General features: G+C 37.9%; 1 protein-coding gene across 20 annotated transcripts in view; it reads right to left on the reverse strand.

The window, feature by feature from the left end:
• The window catches only part of ABLIM1 (actin binding LIM protein 1), a 224795-nt gene that overhangs the window by 127143 nt on the left and 85588 nt on the right, over positions 1 to 12064 (reverse strand). Inside the window, exon 1 of one of the 20 annotated variants that reach the window (XM_026851363.1) lies at positions 9875 to 10261. The exons of the other annotated variants lie outside the window; for them this stretch is intronic. Within the exon in view, the coding sequence (XP_026707164.1) occupies positions 9875 to 9890 (16 nt within the window). The 5' untranslated portion in view covers positions 9891 to 10261. Of the gene's footprint in view, positions 1 to 9874; positions 10262 to 12064 lie in introns of those variants that run through there. 20 annotated transcript variants of the gene reach the window in all.

Raw genomic sequence — 12064 nt, forward strand, 5'->3', positions numbered from 1 at the left:
TCAAACTTATTTGCTTGAAAATGTGATGCAAAGATTTCAATACCAGGAATCAAACTGTAAAAAGAAAAGATGAAACATATACTATTTTAAAGTAAGAAAGCTAAACATTTTCCTAAATATCTGTAAGCATGCACAAGACATGGATAGAGCTGATGCAGCCAACAGAAAGAAATAAAAAAAAAAAAATAGGGAGACAAATGACAGGTAATAACTCAAAATGTTAACAACTGTAACTTAAAAACAGAGTGAGAAGAGTCCTATGCTATTTACATAAAAAAATAAAAAGCTCTGTGCCACATACATACCAACGTGTAAAAAGACTAGGAAATAATGAGCTTTAAAATACAGCAGGAAAAAAAACAAACACATTTGTTTCATAGTTTTAGAACACAACTTCAAACATGCTTATTTTCTCAGTATTTTGCCTGCTGTTTCTTATCCTTCTCTCATCCCTCCTCTGTTATCTAGAGCTTTGATACTGCAATTAATTCCCCACAGAACCTCCTGCTAGATCAGGGCCTAAGGCCTTTGTCCTATAAAGATTTATGCATATCAGTGCTTCAGTATTAAGGGAAATATTTAACACCAGCAACTGCTTGATCCTATCAGAAAAGCAATCACCTTCTACAACATACACAAAAAGTCTGTGTCCTAAAATAAAGCTGTGATTGTTCTGTGATTAAAATAAATGTGCTTGATGGATGCAGTTAGCCATGCTTTTGATAGTGATTGTGATTTTAAGAAAATTTTGTTGCATTTCCTTAAGGGTTATCACCTTATCTGGATGCACTGGGGATTACATCACAGATTCTGATATTCTGTAGCTCTTTAGTGTACAGTTTTCACAGTTTCTCAGTGACAAAGCATAAGTCTTACTGGTTTTCAGTAGGCACTTAATGCCTGACTACCAATGCACCTTGGGATTTCTCTTGCTTCAAACCCATCAGGAGCCTGAGCACTTTCTCAGTTTGTCAGGTACAAATACACCTTACTGCTAACTCAGGTCTGCAATCCAGTCAAATTGTAGTAGCATCATTGATGTTGTTCTCAACACAAAAGCATCAGAACCTATTTAAAAGAATTTATCATTCTCTAAAACAGCAGCAGTACTACCCTTCATTTGCTGAGCAACAACAACTTCCACCTTGTCTGTTCACGTGTGTTTGTCTTTGGTCACTTGGTAGGTGAACAAGAGCATATTCTATAGCATCTATACTGTAGAAACAAAATGACTTGACAAAATTATTCCATTTATATTTGTTACATGACATATCTTACATGACAATTACTGTTTAAGAAAAATTACAATCCTTTAAAAGAAGAGTCATGAACAGCTTGTTAACTGAGTATGAACAGGAGTTGTTGTAAGCTCAAACAGGGAAAGCAATAGGCAGTTTTGAAACTATTTTCAGTAATGAAAAGGCACTATCTTACAATGAAGTATGCATCAAGCTAAGACGTGCTGTGAAACAGATGATGTTGAAACAAATGTTGACTAAGCTAAGCCAGTCTTTGAATCAAAAACTTCATTACTCAACATGATTGTTAACAGATGGATTACTGATTAGTGGTTAGCAAACCAAAGGGAAGAAGCACAAAATGAATTTAGTCTGTCATATTTCCATTAGTATCAGTACAGAGCAATTTTTCACAAAATGGATCATGATACAAATTGGGTGATAAAAGGACAGTGAACCCAGACTGTCTTCTCTAGTGCTTTGAGAATGCCCTTTTTGATCTTCGTCACACCTGCAAAAGTTCTCTGCTTTTACTTGCACAACAGTTACCAAGGGACAGTATTTCAAGACAATCCGTTCACCTTCAAAATGCCTTACTGAAGGGTTGGAGGATCATTCTAAGCATATGTTTCTTACACCTAGCATCTGCAAGTCTGTAACATGTAGCAACTGTTTATCAGTCTTATAAGTGGTAAAATAATTTTCTTTGCTATGCCTTCCACACACCCACCATACAAGAAGATTCAGTCACTATTTCAAACAAGTATTTTGTTTTGGTTTTTTTCCTAACATAGGACAGACGTAATTAGAAATTCAAGAGCTCCTAAGAGTACTCTCGGCAACCATCTCATACACATCACTTGTTGTCCGTATCAAAATCTTACTCAAAACAATGAATAAACAGAAGTGTCAAATTATTGACTGCAAATCCTCAAGGATCCTCAAGGCTGCACAAAAGCAAGATGCTGAAGTTAGCAGAAAAAGCAATTGCTTTTTCCAGACAGCATGGAAATTCTGGCTTACTGATGAGTGGTGGTTACCCATAATAGCACTTAAATGTCAAACAGGCCTCTTAGCTACCTTAACAGCAACCCACGTGGGGATTTTATTCAGCAGCAACAAACTCTAGTTAGAGTTCCCCTATGCTTCCTTTTTTGAGGCTGCCAAAAGCATTCCATATAGTTAAATTTCCTTTTAAGGTAAGTCAATATACAAATGCTACTTTAAAAAAAAAGAGTTCTCCTGTTGTTTACCCTGAGATTATTTGAGGAGGACCACTGACCTACTTAAGACAGTGATCTCACAGACACCTTTCCGTATTGTTGTAATGACGTATCACTGCTGCGGTTTGATTGTGTGTATGAAAAATAAGGGAAAGCCTGCACAGAAATAGGCCTCTCACCAAAATATGTCAAAAAAGGATCTGTAGTAAAATCTCCCCTCAGTTACCACTGGCAATCTCACTCAAGGGTTTCGTACAAGACCCTTGGCAGAGACCTGTCCTCAGCCATTGTTTTTAAACCATGGAAGCTCTGTCCCCCTCACTTAGAATCTCTCCTTTAATCAAGGACCTTGTAAATGCCCATCATTTGCTACCACACTCCTGGCATTTCTAAGGACTGAGCTATGCAGCCTCAAACTAAGACAGTCACATTCATAAGCAACATACTTCATGTGGCTCCCAACTCCTAGGATAGTCTGCCATGTACAGAGCTGATAAAGAGACATTTCAGAGCCCCTGCCCTGTGGTTAACTGCTCATGTTGGCACCTAGACCTTACAAACATTTTCAGCATAAAAATCAATTCCTTGAGGTATATTATTTCAACAATAACTAATGGTATGCTCTGGAAGTCTATCAACTTTTAACACTATATGGTAAATGGACTACCATAGAGAAAGCACTAATGACTGATACAGTACTGAATATAGCTTGTTCCCCTGGCTAGCACTTCAAGTGCTGGATAGCAAGTAGATGCTCTGAAAACCATTAAAATCCCTTTGGGGAGAAAAAAAACCCAAACAAATGCAACTGCTTCTTTGAACAAATAAGCCACTTATTGACCCTTGTTTGACCCAGCACCAATAAAAGATAATCCTCACTCTTCTGCAAAGCTGCATTTATATGTGGATCACTTCTTTAATTTTATAACATTTTAAGATTCTGCTTCTGTACCAGATCCTGACTTATACAAAGTTCTGCAATACTGCAAGGTAGATTATACTAACATCTGTGCATCTGTGATATCAAACTGGTGCTAACAGCACTGGGAATTAGAGAGCTATCCTGTTGACACTGTTTATTACATGATTTGACCCTAATTTTAGCACTTGTTCCTCACTTTACAGCTTCGAGGAGATTCCTCAGCTTTCCTGCTTCTGTTTTCCTGTCCGTATGGAACATAATAATAGGCAACATGCACAGCTGAGCTACACAAGGCATCTATCATTTCTGGGTTTATAGCACTTCATGATAAGCCCATATAAAAGCCAGTATTATTTCTTCTCGTTGTTGTCTCTTATACAACAATGCAGCTAACATACAACACAAATTGACCACCATTAATAAAACACATCACTTTGCTGCAAAAATATCACAAAGCCTCCAAAACCGGGAGTCTGACTTTGAGACAGTACTGAAGCACGCACTTAGCTTTAAATCCCAGTGATTCATTAGACTCAACAAGACACTCTGCTGAACAGAATAGGCTTGAGACAATGCCTGAGTGTTCTCCTCAGCCAGATCCCTAGTGAGCCTGAAAGCTATCCAGACTTAACGAAGGCAAGGATTAATCATCCTTTTGGGAATACTGACTGTTCTCTAGGTGGAAAACCAACTATGTTATAAATAATCCTTTCTAATTTAGTTATGGATTGCCCCCAGAAACAACGAAATCCTGTTCTCTGGCTTCTCCCACCCAAAGGGCACAGCACATTCTGATGAGTGGAACTTGGTCTTTTCCCCTGGTATGCATTAAATTTTCCACAAAAAGAACTCTCCTACATTGGCATGCCAAATTACCATCCTAACTTGCAAGTTCTTTCCTACCAAGCTTCCCACCTTCCCTCTGCAAAAGTACTCCTTTGCCCTAGCTTAATGTATTTTAAACATGCACAATTTCACTATGCCAAGACTTTGTCTTTAAAAGCTTTGCCTTCTGAATTCTCATGCAAGAAAACCAACCATATAATTGGCAGTCTACTCACTTGTATTCAACATAACCAGCAGGGCTTTGGTAGAGAGGGTGCTGCAGAGGTGACTCATGTAGAAGGTGGTCATGGACTGCATTGTGCTGGTCACAACTGATTCCAATCAGCTCAGCAATGGACAAAATGGACCCATTGCACACCAAAACAGAACCAGAAGAGCACATAGCACCTCTGCAAAACCATATATATTAAAAAGGGCAGTAAATATAGAAAGGAGAGACACTCAGAAGGACACACAAGAGAGATACCAGAGCACCAGGGATGCTGAAAACCAGAGGAGACATGGGAGACAGTGCTAGGGCAGGAGAGACACCGAAGTACAGGTAAGAGAGAAACACAGTGCCAGGGCAGGAGGGCCTGAAGTGCAAGAGAAACACTGAGGCAAACTAGCTGCCCCAAGCAAGGGCAGAGAGGACACTACTCAGGAGGTACAATTTTAAAAGGACTGCAGCCAGCAGAGGAACCCAGGGTGAAATAACTGAGTAAGAAAAAAGGAGCAACAAAATGAAAGGAACAACAGTCCACTGACCCCAGTCCTGAGCCACTGTTGCCTCAGAAAAGGTCCTGAGCATAATGTGTAGCATGGGGACTGAATACCAGAAAGGGGAAGGAGAAATGTCCAGAGAGAAGCTGAGGTGTGTTTCTCCAAGCGTGTGTTTGCTTGCTTTTACTTTCAACATCAGAATCAGTAATTAAAAGTTTATTAATTGCCAATAAATTAAACTGATTGAATCTCCCCTACTGAAAACTGGGGTTTTTGGCCCACAACGCTCACTGTTTCAGATGGAGGAACAGCTTAATTGCCTCTACCACTATCTGAACCCGTGAACCCTGTGGTCTCAAATTTAATGACTGAAACCACTAAGCCCTCCCCTCCAGTGAGATCAACAGGAAAAGTTCTCCCATTTCTCAATATAAAATAGCTGCCATCGTATCTTCAGAGAGCTGCCTCCTACACGCAGCTGGGATGCAAGGAATGTATGGAATTTCACTACTGGGAAACACGGGAAGCCATCAGGCATGGCAGGACTGCACACTGTGCTTGCCTGACTCTTTGGATATGAATATTCGTACCCTCATGTGAACTAAGTGCTTTTTTTAAAAAAATACAACCAATATCTCCAGCAAACATGCAATGCCTTTGCTGGCACCTCCTTGGTTATTTTTGTTTCTCTCAGTATCAATGCTGCACACCAGAACTGCAATTTGAAACCTAATATTAAAAATCTATTTAGAAAGAGAAAGTACAGAAAAAGCAACACCATAAATTTGCCAATAAAAACATAATTCCTTTACAGTTGTTTTTTCTTTAAAAAGTAATAAAATGTTTCTAAGATATTCACACACCACTTAACTAATTCCAATTGTACAAAAAAAAAAATTAAATCCCAAGACTCCAATTTCCTTGTTGTAGCTGTGAAACAAAGTAAAAGAAACTCTCTGCTCCAAAGACCTCCAATTCAAACACTCAAGACAGACAAGAGGAATGTTCTTACCCTCATTTTACAGATTAACACAAGGAGAGATCAAATTACTTCCCCAAGGTCACCTTAAGAGTCTTCAAAAGAGAACTGTTCTACAGTTTAGTACTTTAACTACAAGAGTATTATTTTTTTTTAATATCTACTACTATGCATATTTTTAAAATGCCTTTTCTGTGGCTTGTTGAAGGTAGCATGTTGACATAATCAAAACAAAACCCCAAAAGGAAACTGTCAAATAGAACTAAGTAAACTGAAGCAAAAAGAAAATAAAACCTCCCAGTCCTCCCCCTGCCAACGTGTAAGTGCATAATCTTGTCATGTGCTCCAAAAGCAACAAACTTGGGGAGACTTTCCCAGGTCAACTGGGGTTAAAAGTTCCAAAGTCATGAGTTCAGATCAAGACTATGTTTCATTGGCAACCATGACACTGAGACAGTGTCAGGACTCAAATCCCATGATTCAACATTTTCGTGATTCACACAGGGAATAAATGTTAAAGCTGAAAATGCACAGAGCACTGGAGAGACAGTGTTCCGGGTAGAGAACACCTTTACATTAACACACAGGTAACGTTTTGCATGCTTATCGAAAGCAATTCCATTTACAACAAAAGTTAGGCTAAAAGCTGCTTTGGAGACTCATAGCTCTTGGGATATGTGAATGGAAAAGACGACAAGAATGGAGCTACTGCAAGCATAAAACCAGTTCTCTCAGTCATAACCTTAAGGTGTATCAATATTATGCTTTATCAAAAATATGAAGAAAAAACAACAGAGAATTAAACCTTTCTGCAAGACTGAACTAGACCATAAGCCAATTTACACAGGAAATGTTAACATTCTGTTGAATTAAATATTTTGTGTTGCTTACTGGGAAAGGCAGCACCAACTGAATAACCACCAACAGTTGGGAGAACATGGAAACACAATTTAGCTTACAGCAACTTGGTACCCAGTAGGTGCCAGCACCTACCCTTCAACAGAATCAGTATGTGAAGAACAGAAATCGTAAAGCCTCTGTATCCACTTCCTTAAGCCAAAAAATCTTTAATCCTTTCTTTTTTCTCCCTTTATCCTTCCAAGTATGGAGAAGTTTGGCATAAATAGATACTAATCCACTTTCATAGGTTTGCCCATGTGTGATCCAATCCAAGATCTCATTAGGTACAAAGTTGATTCCCAATGTGCTTTCGCAGACTAGCAGGTGAATGTTAAGGTCAGTCTTCTTATCAACTGGTCAAGAAGTCAAGAATCAGGGCTAAATCCTCAGACTATGTGAAGTAATGATGGTAAAAATGAAGCTACAACACTTATATCACCCAGCAACGCGGCTAGCAGGCTCACAATTCACACATCAGCCTCAATATAGAAGCACTAAGAATGCAAATTATTCAATATATGTTTTGAAATGAAGAAGAGAATTAATAACAAGACATGCATATGTAAATTTATTTCTGTATATCCTTTAACAGAAAGTTGCCCTGGGATGCAACACAGTGACAATAATTTAGCTGAGTAACTAGATAATAAGGGCTCATAATTGGAAATAGATAAGTACACAGTCGGAGACATGAAAATGTGGTATCAGTCAGACATAATTTAGGAAGCGCCATTTGGCGTCAGCAGAAAACACCCTGGCCTCAGGATTTTTTTTGTGTATGAACTAACCAGGCAGACACTGAAATCATTCTACAATATGAGCATAATGAAGCATGCTAATTTGCTAAAAACTGTTACTAACCGGTTTGCAATTCAGTGAATTGGAATTGCATTTTTCTAGTTGATACCAGCCTCTCCAGTGCCTAGTTAACATGTTTATGAAATAACACTGGACTTCATGCTTTTTCAGCTTGTTGAAACAGTAATTGAAGCAGTGGCTGGAAGGGAGGGTACCAGCTGCACTATACTGGCCTGCATTTTGTAAAGAGTATCACTCTGGAGAGTGCTATTTGTAGTGGCTTCAAAGTAGCAGTAACTCCCACCCTTCATCTAAAGCGGAGGGAAAAAAGAATTTACAAATTAAAAAAAAAAAAAAAAAGCAAGGAAGAAACAAAAGATATAATAAAAAAAAATTTTGTTGGAGAAATTATTTGAAAGTAATAATGTAGAAAACCAAAATACTAAAGAGTTATACTATCCTTTCTCACTCTTCAGCCATAAGAAATATCAGTAATTGTACAACAAAATTAAGGACAGCACTTCGTTATTTTAGTCCATGATATGTGTGAACAGAAAAAAAAATATTATCTCCAACATCAATATTAATAGCCATTGTAAATAATGCATTAAACTTGGTGGGGAGAGGTAAAGGAAGCAATTTAAACACAAGTCTTTTGCACATTTTCAAGCTTTTAGCGTTAACTTTACACACTACCCTAGGAGGTTTCCTCCCACACATTTTTTACAAAAATTACAGGCTTGTTTTAATTTTCTTACAGGTATATGACGCTTTTCATGGTGCAACATGCTAAAATGGTATTTACAGAGTACGCCTAACATACAGCCCCATGTAACACACGGAGCCCAACAAACTGAGCATCAGCTCGGTGGGGAACGGAAACGTATCGAAGGATCAAAACTGAATACACAACTAAAAAGGCTACACATCATTTATGTACGCTTCAAGAAAATCAGCAGCCCAATTTTCAAATGTATCTTTGAAAACAAGCAACAATTACAATAAACTGAATGATAATACACTTACTTTCCTGAAAAGAAGAGTGGCATAGTTGACTCAAATGATTCTGAAACTTGCAGTTTCAGGGATTTAGGGTGAAACTACTACTTAAATAATCCCTGGAATGGTTTAGTGATACTAGCAGGTCAACAGTTCACCACTGGCATTATAAAAACAATCCTGTTAATCTGAAGAAATGGATCTCAAATCTGCTAAATGGCCAATATTATTAATGCTGGGCTACTGCTTTTCATCAGCAAAAATTATCAGTAGACTGTATAATGGTTATGACTATAACTCTGATACCTCTGACACACTATGGGAGGCTACTGAGGCATTTGTCCTGTTCTCTTCAATCTTAACATCTTTGAAGCTAAATTCATTCAATTTATTTTATTTACAGCATTTAAAAAAAAACAAAACAAAACATAATGTGGACGTTCAGAGTTGAAAAACTGCTCACTCTTGCTCAACAATACTACTTGCTTCTTCCGTAATTTGAATTTATCCCACATTATCTTTTACAGAGTCCTCAAAAGTAAAGAACACAGATCCTCCTCTTCAGAAAACAGTTTGACTCTATCTGATAATGTGATGCTCCAAAACCGCATCCAATCCACTATTCAAATATAACTGAGAATGTATTTCATATCTCCATAATGATACAGACCACTATTACTGCAAGAAAAGACCCTACAACCATTTCTAAATTATTTGACTAGTAAATGCTTCAATAGGATGCTTGAAATATTATTTATAGGTAGTTGAAATTGGTAACTAATTTACTGCTGCAAAATTCAAACATCATGCAAAATCTCATATAATCAATTTTTTCATTAAAAAGTAAAATATGATCCTCTCAAGTCCAGACTTGCTGAATATATCAATGTTTATCTTTAAAATTTTAAGCTAACTGCTTCAGTGGTCAAAGCTCTTTGAACTGTAGCAAATACAGGTAAAAAACAGTCAACAGCAAACTGGGGTTAAACCACATTAAAAAAACCAAAACCACATGTACACACAGAAGGAACCCAGCTGTGCAAACACTCTAAATTATGTCTGCTCCAGATTCTACCCTTATTAAAAACAGGTACAAAGACAATCAGTGCAATCCACTGCAGGTTTTGGCACATCACTTTTATAGAAAGGAAAACAGCAACCGTCAATCAAAGCATGCTTCATTTTAAATTTGAAGGTTTAAACCTCAGGTGATTATGGCTGGCACATTAGGTCGTTTCAGCTGCATTCTATCAATAAACATAATTACCTTTTTCTTTCACCATGGCAAACAAATTTTCTTCGTAGTGGAAACAGCAAGAATTAGCTGAAGTTATTCAAACACAATCTCTTTTCCAGCAGTGTTTGGCTGAGGTGGATTAACAAAAAAAAAAAAAAAAAAAAGTAGTTTATTTCAGATAATTATCTTCCTTGGTCAGATTTCCCACAAGATCTCATCAGGTCCGATTGCTCGTCACTGTCTTTTCTTCTTGTGCCTCTTTATCTTCTTCCACGGTGGTCTTTTCCTATGGCTAATGGCAGCTCACACCCTGCTTGTGGACTCTGCCCCTTGTGCTGAAACAACCAGCTACAGCTGCTGCTGTGGAACAAATGCTGAATTCCACCGTCCCTAATTTTCAGCCACTGACACCACCTTGCATTCCTCTGCCCTCGCAGAACTGGGCTGGCGATGTGATTTGCTCCCGAATGACTGGCAAAAGACTGCAAGTGAGGAGATGTGAGAGAGAACAGGAAAGCTGTTCAAACACAGAGAAAGCTAAAGTGGTATTTATGAGTTTGTATTTTATTTATTTTTATTTTATTTACTCAAACTGAGCCAGGATCAAGAGGGGAAAGACAGGATGAACATGGGCAAATGCTGAGGCAGGCTGCGGCACAGTGGCTTTTCTGTGGTGAGCACTGTTTATCCACTCCTGGTTTTACTTTAGAGCTGTTACCAAGTGCCAATCACTAGACCACAAAACATGCTAATAAATAGTCTCTCAGTGCCTTCTGACGGGAGTACAGAAGAGAGTAACATATAATTTGTGCAAACTCAGAATACCAACTGTATTCACTACCTTGAAATAACAATAAAAATAATAAAAATGAGAACTATCACAGCTCAGTGAGCACGTGGGTTTAGAAGCATATCCAGGGAGCACCACAGACAAAATTTTTGCTATGAGTCAAGGTAAGTGCGGTACTCTGAAATACCAAATAATTGTAAACTACAACTCCTCTCACATTATTCATTTTGAGATGATAGCTATAAATACTTATTAAATGGAGAAGAGAGTAGAGTACTGAAACAGCAGCACCTACCTGGAATTTCACCCCCCAACACATCCCCAAGAAGACAAAGCACCAGTGTCAAATCTGGACATCAAACTGGCCTTCCAATTTATGGTTTTCCAGGCACTAAACTCTACCTGAGAAAGGACTGGCCAGTAAACTGATGTTAAAAAACAAACCAACCCTTTACAATATTGCCAAGTCTCATCATCTTATAGGAAGATTCAGAATATTTCCATTATGTTATAAAGCTTGGAAAGATGACTCACTGAAATCCTGAATGCCCATTAAAAACTACTTAATATGTATTATTTTTAATACATATATACTGCCAGTATCAAGATTTTGGGGAACCTCTATCACTACGGCTATATGATACTTTTTCCTTATTTACAAATTACTTCATTCCTCATTCTAGTTAGCTACCAGTGACTTCACCAAGACAAATCTATGTCTCCATGCCTTTGCTTGAACAGTAAATTTTAGTATTTGTGGTTTAGAAGTGGAGAAAATGACAAAGGGAAATTAATTGACATGCCAAAGACAGAGATGACCTCAATAGTAGAGAACTGGGTCAAAATATAAAGATATTCTGGGCTAGATTATGGGCAGATCAATTGGCCAAAGATTCAACTTGACCACAACTCAGTGCAAAATGTGCTTCAGGTTACATGACAGAGGTGCAATTAGATTTATATTGCACCCTAAAGCAAAGGCTATGATCAGTTCAGAGACTGAGTAACCCCTTTGAGAGATGGGCTTGAACTGGAGCTCACACCTCCACAAGGGAATTCCTTCTCAACGCCACTATATATAGGGAGAGAGAAATTAATGTAAAGAAACAAGCTGTAGGCATCAGCCAGACAGAGCAGCAGATGGCTGATACCTGCTGGAAAAAAATCAGAGCATGCACACAGCGTTAAAAATATTTGCAGTAAATAAATTCTAAATGTTTTGTATAAATGCCACCCAGAACAACAGAAAGAAATTAAACAAGCCAATCTGCCTCACCCAGAACATCTCTCTTATTCAGTGACATTCTTTAATAAATAAAAAATTAAGAGAGAGAGAGAGAGATATTCAGGCACATGCATGGAAAAAAGTAGTTATTCTATTCTAACAAATCTAGGCTGGCTTTCTATTGTTAGCAGTCTAATGTGTAAGA

The sequence above is a fragment of the Athene cunicularia genome (genome assembly GCF_003259725.1).
Source record: "Athene cunicularia isolate RWA chromosome 6 unlocalized genomic scaffold, athCun1 chr6_part1, whole genome shotgun sequence".
Lineage (NCBI taxonomy): Eukaryota > Metazoa > Chordata > Aves > Strigiformes > Strigidae > Athene > Athene cunicularia.